General features: G+C 38.8%; 3 protein-coding genes across 3 annotated transcripts; all 3 read right to left on the bottom strand.

The window, feature by feature from the left end:
* Nucleotides 1–3007: 3007 nt before the first annotated feature.
* Nucleotides 3008–4233, bottom strand: LOC102125111 (platelet factor 4). The gene is made up of 3 exons (XM_005555082.5): nt 4076–4233; nt 3632–3758; nt 3008–3506 (listed from the first exon to the last, which is right to left on the bottom strand). Exons 1-3 carry the CDS (start codon nt 4164–4166, stop codon nt 3419–3421), a joined length of 306 nt encoding a protein of 101 aa, XP_005555139.2. The 5' UTR covers nt 4167–4233; the 3' UTR covers nt 3008–3418.
* A 3579-nt stretch (nt 4234–7812) lies between these two features.
* Nucleotides 7813–10572, bottom strand: PPBP (pro-platelet basic protein). Its single transcript, XM_005555081.5, has 3 exons — nt 10334–10572; nt 9895–10030; nt 7813–9752 (listed from the first exon to the last, which is right to left on the bottom strand). Exons 1-3 carry the CDS (start codon nt 10479–10481, stop codon nt 9650–9652), a joined length of 387 nt encoding a protein of 128 aa, XP_005555138.2. The 5' UTR covers nt 10482–10572; the 3' UTR covers nt 7813–9649.
* Nucleotides 10573–18147: 7575 nt separating this feature from the next.
* Nucleotides 18148–19899, bottom strand: LOC102124330 (C-X-C motif chemokine 5). The gene is made up of 4 exons (XM_065544590.1): nt 19706–19899; nt 19446–19578; nt 19252–19335; nt 18148–18892 (listed from the first exon to the last, which is right to left on the bottom strand). Exons 1-4 carry the CDS (start codon nt 19812–19814, stop codon nt 18874–18876), a joined length of 345 nt encoding a protein of 114 aa, XP_065400662.1. The 5' UTR covers nt 19815–19899; the 3' UTR covers nt 18148–18873.
* Between the last annotated feature and the right edge of the window lie 531 nt (nt 19900–20430).

The raw sequence follows: 20430 nt of genomic DNA, 5'->3' as shown, positions 1-20430 counted from the left end.
TATATTTATATAAAGGTATAGAAAAACATGCATATATTTATATACACATAGACACAGTGAATATAAATATACACAGGACTATATATGTATAAGTTAATGCAATATCACATGAGTTAGCCATTTGTTCTCCAGCCAAGGAAAATATTTTATATTACCCTGGGACATGCTTTCATACTATTAAAATTTGGACAGCAATGCTCCCTAACTAATAGGAATATAATTAAGTAAATTACTAAGTGTTCTTCTTTATGGTGTATACAAATAAATACTTTATTAAAAGCTAGCAGTCCAACTTGCAAGGATATCAAATGACTAAGATTTTCAAAAATAAAAAATTGAGTGGTGAAATTACAGGTTATGAAAAATATTTTTATTTCATCTATATTTTCTGCTCTTTGCAATAAATAAGAATTGCCTTTTATAAAGAGAAAAATATGGATATATATTTAAAACCAACTAAACTTTCAATGTTTTATACATTACAGAAGAAGCTATTTTTACCACAATCCTTAGAAGAAAAAAATGAAAAATTGCAAAAATGCAGAACAGCTTCCAAGAACAAAATATTCTTTGGTGGTTTTGTTTTATTGATAGAGCCCATGACTAAGCAGTAAGTGTCTAGTTTGTGGACATTTTCTGATGACTGCTTACAACTAACAAGGAGTTTGAGTAAATTTAAACTTTATCACTCCATGACTGTTGAAACAACAGGGAGTTACTGTGTGACTTGAGCTTTTCCCAGCAGGAAAGCCGTCTTCCCATGCCCTTGCTGATAAAGGTGGCAACTTAAAAGTGTTCTCAGTATAGTTAGATCAAGGTAATTCTTAAGCAGTAATTTATGAGGCACCAACATTCCACCAATGATTGACTTTGGTCCTCATGATCATCTATGAAGTAGCCACTCATAATATCCCTGTTTCACAGATGAGAAAACTACGGCACAGTGGGAAAGTGAGTGTGACACAGTGCAGACTGCCATGCTAAGGACTTTGGATCTTGAATGATTTATGCAGGGGAGTGAAATATTTCTATCTGTGTTTTGAATAAATAATATGGGTAGCAGTGCATAAGTTGTATCATAGGTGAAAAACACCAAGGGGGTGAAAACTAGTTGAGAGACCTTGCTTCACTCTCTCTCTCCATAGATATTCCAGCCCTGCAGAACTATGAACTATTGTCCAAACATGCAAATGACCTAATTATCTAGTGTCCTTTTTACACATTATTCATCTGGTGACAGTTCCTGTCTTCCCTTTATCCCCCTGGCAAATTCCTACTCCCCCTTCAAGAGCTAGTTCATGGGACAGGTCGTGTCTGAAGAATTAGCTAACATGCCCCTTGCCTGTGTGAAAGGCAGAACAATGTGAAAGCAAGAACAGGAATTCGGGAGTCAGACTTACCTGCTCAGCCTCTCGCAAGCTGAGCACTGTCCTCCCTGAGACTGTCAGCTCATCTCTATATTGGGAATAGTACTCTCTAACTTGCAATGTGGGTGTGGGAATTTTCTATGCTATTCTGGCATTTCCTAAGCATCTATAAATTATGTTTGTCCTAATTAGTTTGTCATCCTAAAAACCTACCCTTTCCACCACCAATGGCACCATATTCTATTTTCTCTTAGAATTTTTATCGTGTGTCTACACAAACATTGTCACCTTGGGTAAAAATCACATTAGCTCATGAGCAATGGCTGCAGCTTTCTCACTCCTCAGCTAGTCTCTGCCTTCTGACCCATTGTGGTAGGGTGAATAATGCCCCCCACCCTTGAGATCCCCATGCCTTACTCTCTGGAACCTATGAATATGTCATTTAATGTGGCAAAAAAAAGTCTCCACAGGCCGGGTGCGGTGGCTCAAGCCTGTAATCCCAGCACTTTGGGAGGCCGAGACGGGCGGATCACGAGGTCAGGAGATCGAGACCATCCTGGCTAACATGGTGAAACCCCGTCTCTACTAAAAAATACAAAAACTAGCCGGGCGAGGTGGCGGGCGCCTGTAGTCCCAGCTACTCGGGAGGCTGAGGCAGGAGAATGGCGTGAACCCGGGAGGCGGAGCTTGCAGTGAGCTGAGATCCGGCCACTGCACTCCAGGCTGGGCTACAGAGACAGACTCCGTCTCAAAAAAAAAAAAAAAAAAAAAAGTCTCCAGAGATGTATTAAATATCTAGAAATGGAAATGGTTTCTGGATTATCCAAGTGGTTCCAATGTATTCACAAGGCTCCTTATGAGAGGTAGGTAGAGTTAGAGACAGAAAGGTCAGAGAAGAGAGGGGAGATGTGACAATGGAAGCAGAGGTTGGAATGATGCAGTTTGAAAATCAATTGGAGGGGCCATAAGCCAAAGAATGTAGATGCCTCTAGAAGCTGAGAAAGGAAAGGAAATAGATTCTCTTCTAGAGCCTTCAGAAGAAACATAGTTATGATCATACTTTGAGTTTAGCATGTTCAACCCACTTGGGATTTGTGACCCCCTAGAATTGCAAGATAATAAATTTGTATTGTTTAAGCCACTGAGTTTGTGTTAATTTGTTACAGAAGCCATAGATAACTAACATACCAACACTGCAACAACTTCCTTTCTCCTTAGAGAGGAGCAGTGCCTTCCTGAGGGATGAATAAAAACATCAGTATGTAGTACCTCTCCTCGTTTCCAGAATTTGTGGGCATAAAAGTGGAGATTTATTTATTTACATAATTTTTTTTTTTTTTTTTTTTTTTTTTTTTTTTGAGACGGAGTCTTGCTCTGTCCCCCAGGCTGGAGTGCAGTGGCCACATCTCAGCTCACTGCAAGCTCCGCCTCCCGGGTTTACGCCATTCTCCTGCCTCAGCCTCCCGAGTAGCTGGGACTACAGGCACCCGCCACCTCGCCCGGCTAGTTTTTTGTATTTTTTAGTAGAGACGGGGTTTCACTGTGTTAGCCAGGATGGTCTCGATCTCCTGACCTCGTGATCCACCCGTCTCGGCCTCCCAAAGTGCTGGGATTACAGGCTTGAGCCACCGCGCCCGGCCTACATAATTTTTTTAAAAGCCATCTAGTAATACATAAGTGCTACTAATATTTATTGGCAAAGGTAATAATAATCGTCCAGGTAAATTGTAGCTATAAAGTACTGCAATCATGTAAATGCATGAATATGTATCAGCCAACATGTAATACCAAGCAAAACCAGTATTCAAACCTTCCTTCAAAATACTTTTTGCTTAAAATACCGGAATTTTTTTCTTCCATGAAATTATGTGTCAATACAATTTTTGCACTATTATTAAGAAGTATTTTGACTATACTACAACTTGATTTAATTTGTTTATTTAAAATCATAAGGATAACACAAATATCAGAGGTTCTTTCACAGTTAGATTGAAACTGGAAAAAAAAAAAGTATATTACATAGCAAATGCACACACTTAGACAGCTAGTAACTAACTCTCCAAAAGTTTCTTAACTATTTTCTTGTACAGCGGGGCTTGCAGGTCCAAGCAAATTTTCCTCCCATTCTTCAGCGTGGCTCTGGCAAGGAAAAGAGAAGAGATGTGACCTTCAGTTCTTGAGTTTGCAGATGGCATTAAAAAGGAGAAGGATGGGCAGAGGAGGCACTGAGCCGGGGCACTGAGTGATGCAGTGCAAGGACTCACATCAGTTGGGCAGTGGGGCAGTGGGGTCCGGCCTTGATCACCTCCAGGCTGGTGATGTGCCTGGGACGGACCTGGGAGGTGGTCTTCACACACAGGCACTGCAGGTCCCCATCTTCTTCAGCTTCAGCTGAGGGGAAAAGGGAGGGGGTAAGAGAGGAGGAGGGGACGGAATGGTGACTCCATGAGTAGCCAGAGGTACTTTAGGGACTTTCTCCACTACCTTCAGCCTTCTTTTCCTTAGCCGTAAATCATACCTCCCTCAGACGGAAGTTGTGCCGACCAGGTGCGAAGTGCAGGTGCAGCGCCTGTCACTGTGCCCTGACAGTCAGCAGGCGCTCGGTTAAGTGTAGCTGCGATCATGATGCTAGAGGACTCCCCAGCCCCAGGGCTTCCCGGACTCCCCCTCGCCGCTGGCGGCCCTCACAGCCTTGCTTCTGCTCTCACCTGTGGCGAAGGCGACCACAACTGGCAGGAGCAGCAACCCCAGAAACAGCAGCACGGGGCGTGAGGGGCAGAACCGGGCTGTGGAGCTCATGTTGCAGCAGAGTTTCCAGCAGGATCTCAGTACGATGGGAAAGTCGGGCTGGGTCTCTGTGGACAGTGACTCCTGAGCCTCACCAGGCGCGTTTTATCGCCGGCTGTCCTTCCAGTCCGGAAGCCTGAAGTGGACAGCAAGGAACTGCGGTGCGGAAACTAAGATACTGCTGGGAAGACTTGGGCTCTGGCCAGCCAAGATTACAAAAAAATAAAGAAGAAAGAGGAGGGGGGGAAGGGGGAAAGAGGGGGAAAGAGGAGGAAAGAGAGAAAGAGAAAGAAAAGAAAGGAAGAAAGGAAGAAAAGAAAGGAAGAAAGAAAGAGAGAGAGAGAAAGAAAAAGAAGAGAGAAAGAGAAAGAAAGAAAGAAAGAAAGAAAGAAAGAAAGAAAGAAAGAAAGAAAGAAAGAAAGAAAGAAAGAAAGAAAGAAAGAAAGAAAAGAAAGAAAGAAAGAAAGGAAAGAAAGAAAGAAAGAAAGAAAGAAAGAAAGAAAGAAAGAAAGAAAGAAAGAAAGAAAGAAAGAAAGAAAGAAAGAAAGAAAGAAAGAAAGAAAGAGAGAGAGAGAAAGAAAGAAAAGGGCTCTGGGCAGCTGCCTTGGCTGGGACCTCCAACCTCAACTTACATACAAGCACATTTGTAGAGTTAGAAACAGAACTTGAGTCAGAAGAGGAATTTTTTTTGTGTTGTATTAATAATAGAGTTCTCTGTTGTCATCATGCAAATTACACACTAGGCACCTTCAGGACCCTGACAGTTCTGTTTCCTTTCCAACCTCCCAGCTGCAACTACCAATGCTTCCTACTGAGTTTGGTGGCTTTGTGTGTGAAGGGTGTGTTATTTGCAATTGTTTTCTGCTGCTAATAAGTTTAATTTGTTCTCTAGCAATGACTCTTCTGAATTTCACCTGAATGTGGAAAAATTCCTTAGTCTCTAGATGGGATTTGCCAGGCTCCACCAACAATTACCCAGTATGCTATGGGACGCAAGGTCTGTTTTCCCATTACTTGTACTCTTGGAAAAATTGCGGAAGTAATATTTGAATGCATTCTTTTTGTAAAAGCTTAGTGCCTGGCTGTTTCTTCATTGTTTCCATGCTGAATAACAGTCCAGAAGGGAAGACAAGAGTTTCCTAGGCCATGTCTCCCAGTGCCTGCTGTGTCTTCAGCCAGTGCCAGTGACAGGGTGAGATGGGCTGAACTGTTGGCGGGGAGCAGTGATGGTTTCTGCGGGGGGATTCAGGGCATCTGGGAGTTGAATGTGAGAATAATGGAAGGTGAGAGTGGAGGGGATGCAATAGAATCCCACACAGGAAAGGAGAAGAGATCGCTGTGGACTGTCTTCCCTTCTCTGAAAAAGAATGACTTTGGCCCTTTATTAGGGCAAAGTACACCCTCAACCCAAAGTCAGAGGTTCTCTGTCACATTGATTAACAGTGGTGAAGGGTGTCAGGAGACCACTGCATGGAAAAGCTGATATTCTAATACATGGTAGGACTGGACTTCTATAGAAATATGCAATTTAATTGTTGAGCTGAGTAGTTTCTTCCTCCTACTCTCCCACCACCTGCCTTTTCAGCTGACTAAGACTTATTTATACTTCTGGAGTTGGATTAAGTATCAGTTCCTCAGAGGGGCCTTCCCTGACAACTCTACGCAATCATGTTCTCTTGCCTTTCTATCTTGCAGAGCTCTGTTTTTCCTGTTCCTCACAGGTAACACACATGCACACACACGCACACACACACACATTACACAGAGATACATATGTGTGTGTGTATGTGTGTATTTCAGAGTGTTAAAAATGGTTTTGTTTCCTAAACTGGAAAACACTATGAAATCAGAGATTATAACATTTATCACTGTTTCAGTGTACTGGTATAGACTCAATTCAAAGTGCTACCTTAGCAAAGATGATGAGTTGAAAACGATGATGATGAAGTTTTAACATGCTCATGTATCTGCTCCTTCAAGCAACTGAAGCATACATATATTAGCATGTGTAATATATAGTTGCAATTATTTGCCTACTTATCTGCCTCTCCTACCGCATAGTGATCTTTTCAAGTGCAATTCTCTGTGACTTATATACAGTAGTGTAGCACATAACAACATTTAGGTCAATCATAGACTGCATATATGACAGTGGTCCCTTAAGATTATAATGAAGCTGATAAATTCCTGTTGCCTAGTGATGTGATTCCTACTGCCTCACGGTTGTAAAGTCATAAGAAGCAGTGTATTACTGACATGTTTGTGGGATGCTGGTGTAAACAAACCCACTGCACTGCCAGTTCTATAAAGTATATAGCACATACAATTATGTATAGTACACAATACTTGATCAGAATAACAAACAACTATGTTACTAGTTTACGTATTTACTAACTATACCTTTTATTATTATTTTAGAGTATACTCCTTCTACTAGTTATAGAAAAAACATTAACTGTGAAACAGTCTCAGACAGATCCTTCGGGAAGTATGAGTTGTTATCTTCTGTCTGTTATCATAGGAGATGGCAGCTCCATGCGTATTATTGCCCATGAAGACCTTCTAGTGCGACAAAACAGGGAGTTGGAAGATAGTGATACTGATGATCCTGACTCCATGTAGGCCTAGGCTGATATGAGTTTTTGCATCTTAATTTTAACAGAAAAGTGTGAAAAATAAAAAATACAAAAGAAAACAAAAAACAATTAGCCAGGCTCTATGGCTCACAGGTGTAATCCCAGCCTGAGAGGCTGGGGCAGGGGGATCACTTGAGATCAGGAGTTCGAAAGCAGCCTGGGAACCAAATGAGTCCCCTTCTCAATAACAGTTTTCAAAAATTAGCTGGGCATGATGGTGCACATCTGGAGTGAAGATCAAGGAAGATCACTTGAGCCCAAGAGTTTGAGGCTGTAGTGAGCTGTGATCATGTCACTGCACTACAGTGTAGGTGACAGAGAAAGACTTCATCTCTAAAATAAATGAATAAATAAATAAATAGAAAACAAGCTTATAGAATGACGATATAAAGAAAAAACATTTTTGTACAGTTGTACAATGCGTTTAAAGTGTTATTACAAAAGTCAAAATGTTTAAAAATTAAAAAGTTTAAAAATAAAAAATTACAGTAATCTAAGGTTAATTTGTTGAAGAAAAAATATTTTTATAAATTTAGTGTAGCCTAAGTGTACAGTGTTTACAAAGCCTAAAGAAGTGTACAGTCATGTCCCAGGCACTCATGTTCACTCACCACTCACATTCCGTCTCATCCAGAGAAACTTGCAGTCCTACAAACTCCATTTGTGGTAACTGCTCTATACAGGTGTACGATTTTACTCTCTTATACCATATTTTTACTATATCTTTCTACATTTACATATGTTTAGATACACAAATACTTACCATTGTGTTACAACTTCCTATGGTATTCACCACAGTAAAATGCTGTGCAGTTTTCTAGCCTAAGAGCAATAGGCTATACTATATAGCCTAGGCTTGTAGTAGGCTATACCATTTAGGTTTGTGTAAGCACAGCCTATGATGTTCACACAATGATAAAATCACCTAATGATGCATTTCTCAGAATGTATCCCAATTGATGAGCAAAACATGAATGTATTTATGAACATCCTGTATCGAACACAATGACTGTTGCAGAACATTTTGTAATTCATATATGTTTATTAACCTGAGACTTGAAGCCCCTTCTGAGTTAGCGGCAGAGAGAATGAAGGGGAGGGATGATTTTGCATATGGATGGGCAACACGCTAGGTTTGTACAATCTTACACACAGATTTCAATGTTTGCAGTGTAAAGGAATCCAGGTGGCACTGAGTGGCAACTAAATTACTCTTTCCCTGAATGTAAACAGAATAACTCAATACATGCACACAAAAACAGAAGACATCTGCATCTCAGGAGGTATAAACATGGTGTCAACACTGTGCCATGTCTCAGGAGCTGGTCTTGTCAAGTTTCAGTGGGAAACCACCAGACATAATGAGTGAGATGCCTGATATCCTATAATTATTATAGTATATACAATACGCTATTTAGGTATCAAGTTGTATTATGTATGTGAATAATACTACGTTATATGTAATGTAATCTCTTCATTAGAGAAAGAAGAGTTGAGGAAAGCACTGTGGTGTGGCAGTTAAGAGCACAATTTGAAATTACCACTCTGTTACCTACTTAGTTAGCTAAAAGTGGGCAAGTATTTTAAACTCTATAAACTTGATTTTTCTCTTCTGTAATGAGGGGGAGGATAATAATAATCATAAGAAACAATTACTAACATTTATATATGGCTTATTTGTGACATACATTATTTTAAATGCCTTAAATTTATTAACTCTTTTAATCCTTCCATAAACTCTATGAGGGAGGCAATATTATTATCCCCATTTTTCCAGAGGACGTGCTTTTAACCAGATCATATCTATCTTTTAAAAAATTGTTTAGTTCATGCATGCAAAACACTTAGTATTCCTGGCATATTAAAATGATTAATAAATTGGAACTATTATCATACTACATTGAGAATGACACAGATCATCAATTTAGTAACTTTTGTTGGTCATACTGTGAAATACCAAGTATAAAAAAAGGAAAATTAAAGTTTTTTTCCCCAACAATCCTGTTAAAATTAATAATATATGACAACAAATCAATAGCAAATTTTTATTTCATGTGAATATTTTTGTAAGAATAGTGTGGGTTTAAATTTTAGGGTTTAAAAATGAATGAAAGTTCTGTTCATTAAAAAAGCAGAATTTAGAATTAGGAGTCTAGTAAGGTTGAAGTCCTATATTGTACTTATTTATAAGGCTTATTCTAATGCTAGAATTGTTACTATATAGGTATGTTAATTCATTTTCATCATGTATTTTTGTTTTACTAGTGGCAAATACATTCACTTTAAACTAACCACAGATTATAAGACTCATATATACCAATTTATTATTTTAGGGTTTGATGGCTAAAATAAACATCAGAATAAACTTTCAGGGAGTATTTTAAATAAGACATCCTAGGACTAAGACACTGAGAGACTATATTAAGTTCTTAAATATATTAACAAAAATGTATTGAGCAAATATTCTCTGCTGGGCTCCATGTGATTCTTATTATCATTGCCCATTATGATATCTGATAATCTCCATGAGTATGTCTAGTAACCATAAAGCAGAGCAGGAAAAATCAACCAAGCTGTGTTTAAATAGAAATTTTTAAAGAAAAAAATGCAAAGCACAGTCTAATGTTTAGCCAATAATTAGAGAGTTGAAACCAGGCTTATTTATTTTCATCTTCCTTCTGCCATCTTTTAACCAACCTTCTCAGAATAAAATGTGATTTTTAAGACAGAATGAAACACATATCCAAATTTTAATGCAGTAAGAATAGGTATCCCGAATAAATGAGAACTCTAGAAAATCAAGGTTTCAAAATTCTACCCTTTCTGGGAGTTAAAGAAGTTTGGTAGAAACGGAACAAATTAATCAGCAGATTCATCACCTGCCAATTTTTTCTGTACAATTTTCTTAATTCTGGGAGCATCTGGGTCCAGGCAGATTTTCCTCCCATCCTTCAATGTGGCTCTGCAAGAGAGAACAGGGTTATCTGTTGGTGTCCTGGCCTGAATATCAGAACTAATCCATGAGACTGGAGGAAACGAGTGCATATGCGGATGGAGGTAAAGGGTTTCCCTGATAAAGCAATAGCACAGAAACAGCAACTTACATCACTTCGACTTGGTTGCAATGGATTCCTTTCCCGATCACTTCCAAACTTTGGATGTTTTTGGGATGAATTCCAGAGGTTGTCTTCATACACAAGCAGCGCAGTTCAGTGTACAACTCACTGTCTAGACTTTCCTCTAGGGTAGAAAATGTTACCTATTGGTGGCCATGAATATTTTCCTCAGGTCCCTTATTTGCCGATTGAGGGTAATTGTGCCTCTCTCATGAAGCTATTGTGAATATGATCTGTAAAGCTTTAGTAAAGTGCCCAGCAGAATGCCCAGCACACAGGAAGTGAGAAGTGACCCCCCCATGTGCCTCCTCCAATTGGAGTTGTTGATTTAATGGCACTCTCCAGCCCCAGAGGCACAAAGCTAATTTTTACCCCAGACACAGGTGTAGCAGAAACAGCAACAGGTGCAGGGAAGCAGGGCCTCTACCTTTGCCTTTCGCCAAGTTTCTCTTAGTTTGTCCTTTGGTGGAGGAAGCCAGAGCAGTCAGCAGCAGTGACAGAAGCAGCAGCACCTGCAGGGCATGAAGTGGTCTGGCACTGTTACAGGAAGGCATGGTATCAAGTCTGAGGCTCATGGTGGAGAAGGCTGAGCTAGAGTTGTTTCCAGAGCCAGAAGACCGCTGAGTGAGGGTGAGTTACTGCCCACAAGTCTGCAGATAAGTGGCTTCCCATGCCCTGAAGATGTCATTTATATGCTCTCTCTCAAAGCCAGTAAGAAGGAAGAGGTAGGGAATGAGGAAGTGGGGGTATGTGGTGATACACACATAAGCATTTGAAGCTGTGCCCAACCCAGAGAAAGACCAGAGAGGTCAAAATTGTTACTAGGTTGCATATTATGCATCCCTTCACATTCCTACTGTCCCTTTCTCAACACCTATCTGTCTTACACATATGTAAGAACTCCGTTCAAGAAGGTAAGAACTAGACTGAAATACTACATGCGTTTTCTTTGTGTGATTTATAACAATACGCCCTGCCATTTCTATAATGCAGTTTTTAGGCTTAATAAAAACTTTAGGAGCACCTGGAGGCACAAACAGAAAGAGAAAGTTATCTTTCCTTGTTAGTGCCAAAGAAGGCAAATGTTCTTTTCATAGTTGTTGATAAATGGGACTGGTTTTGAGCATGTGAATAAAATAAGAGCTAATTACCATCAAAGGTTGTCTTTGGATTTTAGGTTATTGGATTCTTTCTGCCTTCAATCTATATCATATTTTATAATTTCATCTAGAAACTACAAATGAAACTCATCCTCCTTTGTATTACAAAATAAGCTACTTGTTTCTACCACCTAAGAATACTTAAAAAGCAGGACCCAGCATATTTACTTTTCTTTTTATTTATAACAGAAAAATTATATAATTTATTGCAAAAGATTCATACACTGCAGATATATTTGAAGTAAAACATAAATTTATCTTCATCATTTTCATTCCTACTCTTCAGTGGTAAATATTGGTAACAATTTTGCATTAGTTTTCAATTCTATCTGCATTTATATGCACACATGTAAATGTATACAGTGAGACATGTTTAAGACATAGAGATACACATATATGTAGAAGTATTGTATATGGATGACTATACAGGTGACTTTTATCCTTCAAAAAATATGTGTTCAGTATCTTTTCATGCCATCTTAATGTAGTTTTTCCGCATCCTTCTTAATGACCACATGACGTCCTATGGTAAGAAGAATAGTTACTCAACCTTGTCTTGTTGGTGCCCTTCAGGGTGTTTCCAGTTTTGCCCTATTAGAAATAGTGCAAGAAATGCCTTACCAAGCAAAATATTTGTTCCTGAATTCTCAGACCCAAATTAAATGTTTTGGTCTGAAATGCTTTAACCCTACAAAGATAGAGAGGTGGACCTACACATTACATGTTGGCTTTATGTTATTTTCTGGTTCTCTGTCCCATCTGTAACACTTGCTTCCTCAACTGAACCATACAATTTTGTAGGGAGTGGCATGTCCTGTGTTTCTTTGAATGTCTCATGTCTCCTATAACATGTAGGATACTTCAATACAAAGTAGGTCTTAAATAATTAATAAATCAAGGAATTTGTATCACATGAAAGTTTGCCTATTTTTTCTAATCACCTACAATTCCAAGCCAAATTCGACAGGACCCAAAGCAACTATACTATTTAAATTGATTTGGAAGCTTGTCAATAAAGAAGAGGCAGATACAAGTGGCCCTGGCAACAAGTTTTCTCCCTTTTACAACTATGTATAAGTCTCACAGAATATTATTTAAATTTTCCATATTCTTTTTTTACTTTTCATATCTTTAAATTTTAGAAGAAATACTTAAAATACTAAATGTTCAAAATTATTCTCTATCAAAAGGATGAACATAGCAATTTTTTAAAATTGTGTTTTTGTTTTCAAGCCAATTTTCCCTATTGTTTAATAGTTATCTACTATGTCTACTCAAGTTCTCGGGTCCTGTTTTTAAATGTGATATAACCTACAGACCACATTTGGCAGTTTACTTTAGAAGTAAGCAGACTTCCAAATTAACTAGCCTTGGAAATGTTTCGTGACTTGATGGTGACATTCTACCTCTGAGTAAAGTATTTTATTATGAGTTCCTCAGGTGGTTGATGTAGTAATTAATGTAGAACCTACTGACACTAAATAGGGCAATGATTTATTTCTAAGTTTAGCTGCAACAAAAAGTTTGATTGATTGTTTTGCATGTAGACGTTTAACCTGTATGCTGTAATTTGTAAGTAATGATTTTAACTTCGGTATTGTACCCTCCCATGAAAAAGAAGACAACTCTCATATAGCTTTTTCTGCCTTATTTTAAGCTTTTCTATTATATAAAGCCCTTGTAACTTGTGAAAGACTCTAGAACACCCCCAACTTTGTGGTTGTGTCTTCCCAGGTCTATCTTCTCATTTGGCTTTCAATAAACATGTATAAAATTATTCTGCCTCACTAACCTTAGTTTCAGTTGATGAAAGTATGTCTTATTTTTCTCCACCCCGTTTATTATTTTCTTATAAATTAGAGTTTAGCAGTAGAACATATTTAATTGAAATGATTTTTCTCCCTGTCTCAACACAGAAATTTCTGGTCTTAAGCAAGCTTAAAGGAAGGGTGTAAGCTGAGAGTTCGGGGTCTTCTGAGAGTTGAGATGTGGAGTCAATGGCAGAGATAAGTTCAATAGGACACAAAATGAGGAGAGCAGACTTCTATTTCCTCCTGTGGGGTAACTTTATAGGCTTTTGTCATTATTGAGTTTGAGATATTGTGAATTCTTAAGTCATATACATTTTCATTCAAACAAAAGATCAAAGTCATTTCTAGAGCAAGATATAAAGGTTTTTTTTTAACACTATTCATAGTATATTTCATTTTCTGTTCAACCCCAAAATACATTGCTGAGAACGTTTATTGGCCTCACTGGTCACCTTTTTCTTTCCCTACTTTAACACTATCCAGATTTCTTTCCTTGTTCATTAGTAAGATTTCCTAAAAGTCCCTAATCTTTTTGAGGAAACTGTATGAAAAGTTTTCTAAAGTAATGATGCTTTTGACTGGGTTGATACCAGGAAAAAGGTAGGCTCTTTCCTACCAGGAAACCAACTAGTGGGTTGACATCAGGAAAGAGGTGACTCCAGTATCATGGAGTCATTGCCTTAATCAACAAATGTGTCTTGTTGCAAAAAACGCATCGTCGGCAAAATCCATGAGGCAATAGTGACAGATTTCTTGAGTCATCAAAATTTCATAAGGATGTCAGTCAGCATTTGATACAAAAAATATTTTGCTAGTTTTTATTAATTCAAAAAATATTGGTTAAGCATCGATTGATTGAGCCTGAACTTCGTAACAGATTTTACAAAGTTCTCTTTGCATGACTTGGTCATTTGATTATTTGTTTTTAAAAATTCAGGCCTAAAATATTTGTGTAAAGCAACAGGATATGAAAAATACTCTAATCTTGCTGCTTTGATGACAACTGCTGTCATCAGTTAACGGTGGTTAACTGCTGTTACTGTCGTTTGCATCATTGTCTTCCATTTCCACGCTGAGAAACACAGTACAGATGATGATAAACTGAGTGTACAAAACTGGTTAAAAGATGTTTTTGAATAACTTATTCAGTTAAAATCATACAGTCATACAAAATTATTGTTTAAATAAATGCTAGAATTAGAAAAGAGTTATTTTGTTCCTTGTTTTTAAGATAACTTAACAGCCATTTTATCAATCTTACATTGTCATTGTGGGTTTGTGTATGTGTGTGTTGGGAGTGCTAAGTTATTTTAGCTCTTTTTTCTTTAAGTCATCTTATAAATAGCAGAGTCATGAAGGAAGCAAGCAAATTATCTAAGACTCAAAGCACATTCTATGTTAGCTATTTTAAAAGAAAATATCTAGAGACATTGGAGGACCACTATCTATAAAATTAAGACATATATTACTTCTTCTCTGCCTCATACAGAACATTTTTAACACGCATTTCCCAAATCCTTCTTTCAAGTATGAAGGAAGTAGACTACCAGCTACAAATTAATCGTAAAAGCAATTGGTACCGAAAATGCTAAGGATAGTACAATTTTGAGTCTGTTTGTTAAAGTATCTTAATCAACAAATTTAAAAGACTATCCATCAAAAGTTTTTCTGTAAGTGCTGAAACCAAATGTGCTTACCATATAACTGTGAGTTGACAAGAATTGTTCAGATGTTAATTGAGGTTTTACTGTATACTGCTCAGAGGTGAAGCAAGGGGTGAAAATGGGAGGAGAGTGGGGAGGGTGAAGGAGTCGAGGGAAAGGTATCTTTCTAGGTGCCATTATATACAATACTTCCAAGCTTTGCAGGACACAGAATTTGTGTTTTAAATTACATTGATTAATAACATTTGTTCAATCTCAAATGTATGCAAGTTACCTAGTTTCCTTACATACTCATTCATTAAGGAAATTCCAACATAATGTTCTAGAGCCTGCAAACACATTAAATTGTTAACAAATACCATTAATTCTCTTTTGTTGTGTAATAAACTGACCTCATAGTTAGTGGCTTAAAATATTAATTTATTGTTTCTGATAATTCTGTATGTTAGCGTGAGGTTCTTCTGCTAAGCTCACTTAAGTGAGTGCAGTCAGGAGCAGCTGAAGTGGCTGAAAATAAAAAGTGGGACAATAGGGTGACAATAGTCAATGATGACTTAACTGTGCATTTTAAAATAACTCATAAAGAATGTAATTGGATTGTTCGTAACCCAAAGGATAAATGCTTGATGGAATGGATACCGAATTCTCAATGTGCTTATTTCACATTGCCTGCCTGTATCAAAACGTCTCATGTACCCCATAAATATAAACAGCTACTATGAACCCACAACATTTTTTTAAGAAATAAGAAAAATAATAAAATAATTTAAAACAAAATTTTAATGGCTTGATTCACATGAGATGTAGTTGGTATTGGCTGCTGGCTGCGATTTCTACTGGGGCACCTGGGTTCTTCTGCTACTCTTTTAAATAGAATTATTTAACTTCTCACTAATCAGCAGAAATGAGGAATGGCGGGAGAGAAGGAGAACAGGCAAGGGGAGGGGAGGGAAGAGAAGAAGAAGGAAAAGCAGAGAAGGAAGAAAATAGAAAGGAAAAAAGCAGGCAAGTCATAGGCCCTTCCAACACCCTCCTCCTCTCATCCTTGTCTCCTCTAGTCTTCTGTCTTCTACTTCTTCCCCTCACCTCTTCTCCCCTTTCTTCCACTGTTCTTACCAGAAAATCTTTGTTCTGTGGAAAAACTGAGTATATTTGCAGCAGAAAACCTTAACTTAGACTGAGAGTTCCTCATCTTTGTAATTTCCAGATCATAAGGGTCCTGCAAAGATAACAGGCATGCAACAGGATTATTGATTAATATCAATAAATTAATATTTGATTGATAAATATTTATACAAAGGAAAATACATCATATATTCTGATAGTTATTATATAATTGACAGAAAATATATAGAGAGTACATAGTTTCCAGAGCTTCTTTAAAAGACTCCGGTGGCTCGCTCCTGTAATCCCAGCACTTTGGGAGGCCAAGGCAGGCAGTTTATGAGGTCAAGAGATCAAGACCATCCTGGCCAACATGGTGAAACCCTGTCTCTACTAAAAATACAAAAAAATTATCTGGGTGCGGTAGAGCGTGCCTGTAGTCCCTGCTACTCTGGAGGCTGAGGCAGGAGAATCGCTTGAATCCGGGAAGCAGAGGTTGCAGTGAGCCAAGATCGTGCCACTATACTCCAGCCTAGGCGAGGGAGTGAGGCTCTGTCTCAGAAAAAAAAAAAAAAAAAAAGAAAAAGAAAAAAGACTCAGAGCATATTCAAATTTATACAGGTACATGCCAGTATAAACATGTATAATATAATCCAACTGCAATGTGAATGTATGTACATACATACTAATATAATTAATCTTCTTTCTTTCCTTTTCCTGTGTTTTGTAAAAGAGCAATTTCATATAAATACCTATTCTTAGGTATTTATATAGTAAATTTGAGGGACAAGGGAAGTTGAAGTACTGATCAGGGTTGGGATGAGACAACCTCGTTTGTCATTTAGATAGGGAAATGTTCAGCATAAATACCTAAGAATATGTATTTAAATGAAATTGGTCTTTTAATTTTAGAGTGACAAGGGGACTTGTTTAGCCTAGATCACTTGCTTTTTGAATACCTTGTATGTGCTAGGCACTGTCCTAAGAACTGAGATGAAGTTAATAAGCATTGTCCCCGCCCTCATAAAGCTTACATGAAGCTAGAATAGAGAGACTCTAAACAGATGACAATAAACACATGGACTCAATAAACTCTACAGTAACTTTGGTGAGAAAATTTTATGAAGTTAAAGTACAGAGTGCTAGGAGAGGGTATAAAAGGGGCCTACTCAAAGGTAGGAGTAGGGGTTGGAAAGGTTTCCTCAAGGAAGTAAAAGGCAAGCTATTCCAAAAGGAAGGATGGTAGTTACCCTGGTAAAAGTGAGGGGAGGTATTATAGATTGAGATGCCAAACCCCTTGTTGGACTACTGCTAGACAAGGAGAAAAGAGGGTAAACAAGTTATAATTTATTTAAAACCAAGCACGGTGACTCATGTCTGTGATCCCAGTACTTTGGAGGCTGACCTGAGGTCAGGATTTCAAGATCACCCAGGCCAACATGGTGAGATCCTGTCTCTACAAATATACAAAAATTAGCTGGGCATGCTGGTAGGTGCCTGTGCTCCCACGTACTCGGGAGGCTGAGGCGGGAGAGTCACTTGCAGTGAGCTGAGGTCATGCCATTGCATTCCAGCCCGGGCAACAGAGCAAGACTCAGCATCAAAAAAACAAAACAAAACAAAACAAAACATAAAACAAAAAAAAACACCTATTATGAGCCAGGTTATTGAATTTAGAACAGTATCTGACAGCCTGAAGATCAGGATAACTAGTTAATTCATTAAGTCCTGCATTAATGCTACACTGGGGATGCAGAGGTAGATATAATATGGTTAATGCTCTGGGAGAGCTAGAGTGGATGAAGAAACCTATAAATAAGTAAGAGTAATGCAATATTTTTGTTGTAATTCAGATAATGAGATGTTATGGGAACATCAAGTTGGAAGCTATGAGCTCTGCCAAGGAAAACACAAAGGAGATATTACTTGAACTGAGTTCTTAAGGATGAGTAAGCCTCCTCTTATATGCAGGTAGTGGCCCTAGCAAATGCAAAGTCATAGGCCTAGGAAAGAACATGCCCAGTTAGGGAACTGAACACCTGACTGTAGTGAATTTGAGGGACAAGGGAAGTTGAAGTGCCGATCAGGAGTGGGATGAGACAGAAAGAACATCATCTGTCATACTTAGAAACCTTTATTTTATTTCTAGGAAACAACTTAGATAGGGAAGAATTTAGAGAAGGAAATCTTTGTGTTTTCCAAAGACCCCAGAGGCCATTGGGTCTGTGAAGGAATAACTGGAAGGGAACTGAGCTTGGAGAAAGGTTGAACCAAAGCAATGGTGTTGGGGAACGACGGCCTTCTCTGCCAGGCACAGAGGAACAGAGTTAGTGTTTTAAATTATATAGAATTAAAGATAAGTAAAACGTATTATAACAGCATAGGAAGGAGAAACAATATAAGTGAAGTTTAGAAATCTTTTAATGCTTATTCAAAGGACAAAATAAAGACTATGAACCAATGAGACACATAGTAAAAAAGTACAATTTTAATATAGTGAATGTAATACATATGTAATTCCTCATAACAAAATGGTCAAAACCTTTAAAAGATAAGAATGTCTAAAATTATAGGAAGATATTAGCCCTCATAGAACGTAAACTTTTAAAAATTCTGAATAAGGAAATATATTCTACATAGATAAGGTGCGATACACTCAGCTTTCTAAAACAAAATAATTAAATAGTATCCCACGATCAAGAGTAAGGAAATTCTCTGACATATTCCCCATGAAACATTAAAATATTTCCTATTTCTTAAAAAGGTGAAGATAACAGTGTATCTCCATCGACAGAATTCTTATGAAACATCATTTCCATATTAAATCCACAGCCTTCTCAGTTAATACATTAAGGAATATTTCTTGGAGATATAATAGTCACCTTCAATTCAAGACACTTTGAAAGATTAACAACCAGTGATTCTTGGCTCACAGTATAGTCAATTGCCAAAAACTTCAATAGCATAGCAGATAAAATAACAGCAAATAGCAGAGGTACTGTGCTAAACACTTCGTTAGCTGAGCTGAAAGCTTAAGGGGCAAACATAGGTTTTCCTCACACTCTTCAAAGTGAGGAATCCAGGAAGAAAGCTAACTACTGGAAAAACAAATAAACAAACAAACAACAACAAAATCCTTCCTTCTTTTCTTCCCTGGGTCCAGAGACCTGCAGAAAACTGCTCTGCTGAAGACTGGGAAACGCTTCCATACCTACTCATTTCTCTTCATCAGTTGTCCTTGTTTTCACTGTTGAGAAAAAGATGATATTAGTTTAACCATTTTTTGCACTCCTTTCTACTCCACCCTGGTGTCAACACTCAGCGTTTATAATGCTTGGTAAAAAAGGAGTATACAAAATCAATACAAGCAATGGGGAAACACAAAGCATAACTAGCTACAAGCTGTGTGTAATTGCTCAAGTAATTACATGTAAGATTGGTAATAAAGATTATCCCAGGACAATCCAGAAAAATGTTCCCAATTTAACAACCTTTTAATTCTAAACGTGAAAAGTTACTTAAATAGTACAGAGAAGAAAGACTTTGTGAAGTCCATGGTTTCCCTAGATGAGATTTAAAAACCACAAAAATCAAAGTGATAAGTACCCGTCCAAAATTTTCTGGATGACTTTCTTTAGAAAAGGGGCTTGTGGATCGAGACAAACTTCCGTCCCGTTCTTCAGGGAGGCTCTGAAGGAAAGAAAAGGAAGATACACTCATGAGATAGCAAGGTTGAAGACCCAGGCTGCCGGACTTCCCTCTTGCCAAGGTCACAGTGGACAGAGCAGCACAGAACTTACACCACTTCCACCTCGGAGCACTGCGGGCCTATGGCGAACACCTGCAGATTACTGATCATTTGGGGTTGAACTCCCTGCGTGGTCTGTAAACAACTGCAACGCAGCTCTCTCATCGCAGCAGCGACAGGACCAGCTGGGGAAGAAAGAGAGACACCTTTATAGGGCAGGTTGCTTGGTGAGTTTCCTGGAAGGCAGTTGCCCCGCAGAGGCTGGGATGCACCGCTGTGCCCCAGTGCGTCCCGCGTGCCAGGCGCTCTCACCTGGGCTGAGGGGCCCTGGTGGCGTCAGCAGCAGCAGCAGCGCGAGCAGCGCGCACAAGGAGCCCAAAGGACCCGGGACACGGGCCGGGCGACTGGACAGGAGGCTCATAGTGGTCAAGAGATCCCTGAGAGCAGTCGCAGGTTCCTGAACTGAATGGAGGAGCAGAGATTGGAGGATCCTGAGCACTGAGACTTCCTAGCGTCTTTTGAACTCCTTTTATAACATTCATCTCTCCCCACTGACAGGAAACTCAAGCTTTGGGATGCTGGGGAAATTCCCTGAATTCAGGGGGCAGTGTGGAAAGAAGCGGGGTGGGGGGGGCAGACAGTGGGGAGGGTGGCCTGGAGGAGCTGCGGGCACCTCTACCTAGAGGGACATTCTCCACCTGCTCCGCGGTGGAGGGAGCTGTGACTCCAGCCAGAAGGGAGCAGTGATTCAGCCTCAAGCCCTGGGCCTCAGGGGGCTAGGGATGCTGGCGTTTCTGAGGCAGGCAGCTCTCTGGGAGATGCTGCTCCTCTCCTTCTAGAGAGAAAAGGTGGAACCAAAGTAGCAGGAGCCTTGATTTGAGAAAAATTTCTCAAAGTTAGTCTTTCTAATTATTATTACTAGTAATCCAAGAAATGTTATGCATGTTTGAATTGCTCTAAACTGAAAGTCCTTCCTGTCTTCCTGGCACGCAGGTCATTCTAGCTTTCTTGAATGACTTTATAATTCCCTGGACTTC

This window comes from Macaca fascicularis, chromosome 5, assembly GCF_037993035.2.
Source record: "Macaca fascicularis isolate 582-1 chromosome 5, T2T-MFA8v1.1".
Classification (NCBI taxonomy): domain Eukaryota; kingdom Metazoa; phylum Chordata; class Mammalia; order Primates; family Cercopithecidae; genus Macaca; species Macaca fascicularis.
The sequence above is the reverse complement of the archived record's forward strand: the minus strand, read 5'-3'. Positions and strand labels throughout refer to the sequence as shown.

Excerpts from the sequence above, each read along its gene's own strand:
- LOC102125111 (XM_005555082.5), bottom strand. The coding sequence starts at position 4,166 with ATGAGCTCCACAGCCCGGTTCTGCCCCTCACGCCCCGTGCTGCTGTTT. Across the intron at positions 3,759-4,075 it reads TGTGGTCGCCTTCGCCACAG|CTGAAGCTGAAGAAGATGGG; the intron begins GTGAGAGCAGAA and ends TTTTCCCCTCAG. Across the intron at positions 3,507-3,631 it reads TGCCCCACTGCCCAACTGAT|AGCCACGCTGAAGAATGGGA; the intron begins GTGAGTCCTTGC and ends TTTCCTTGCCAG.
- PPBP (XM_005555081.5), bottom strand. The coding sequence starts at position 10,481 with ATGAGCCTCAGACTTGATACCATGCCTTCCTGTAACAGTGCCAGACCA. Across the intron at positions 10,031-10,333 it reads AAACTTGGCGAAAGGCAAAG|AGGAAAGTCTAGACAGTGAG; the intron begins GTAGAGGCCCTG and ends TTTCTACCCTAG. Across the intron at positions 9,753-9,894 it reads TGCAACCAAGTCGAAGTGAT|AGCCACATTGAAGGATGGGA; the intron begins GTAAGTTGCTGT and ends TCTCTCTTGCAG.
- LOC102124330 (XM_065544590.1), bottom strand. The coding sequence starts at position 19,814 with ATGAGCCTCCTGTCCAGTCGCCCGGCCCGTGTCCCGGGTCCTTTGGGC. Across the intron at positions 19,579-19,705 it reads ACCAGGGCCCCTCAGCCCAG|CTGGTCCTGTCGCTGCTGCG; the intron begins GTGAGAGCGCCT and ends TTTCTTCCCCAG. Across the intron at positions 19,336-19,445 it reads TGCTCCGAGGTGGAAGTGGT|AGCCTCCCTGAAGAACGGGA; the intron begins GTAAGTTCTGTG and ends TCTTTCCTTCAG.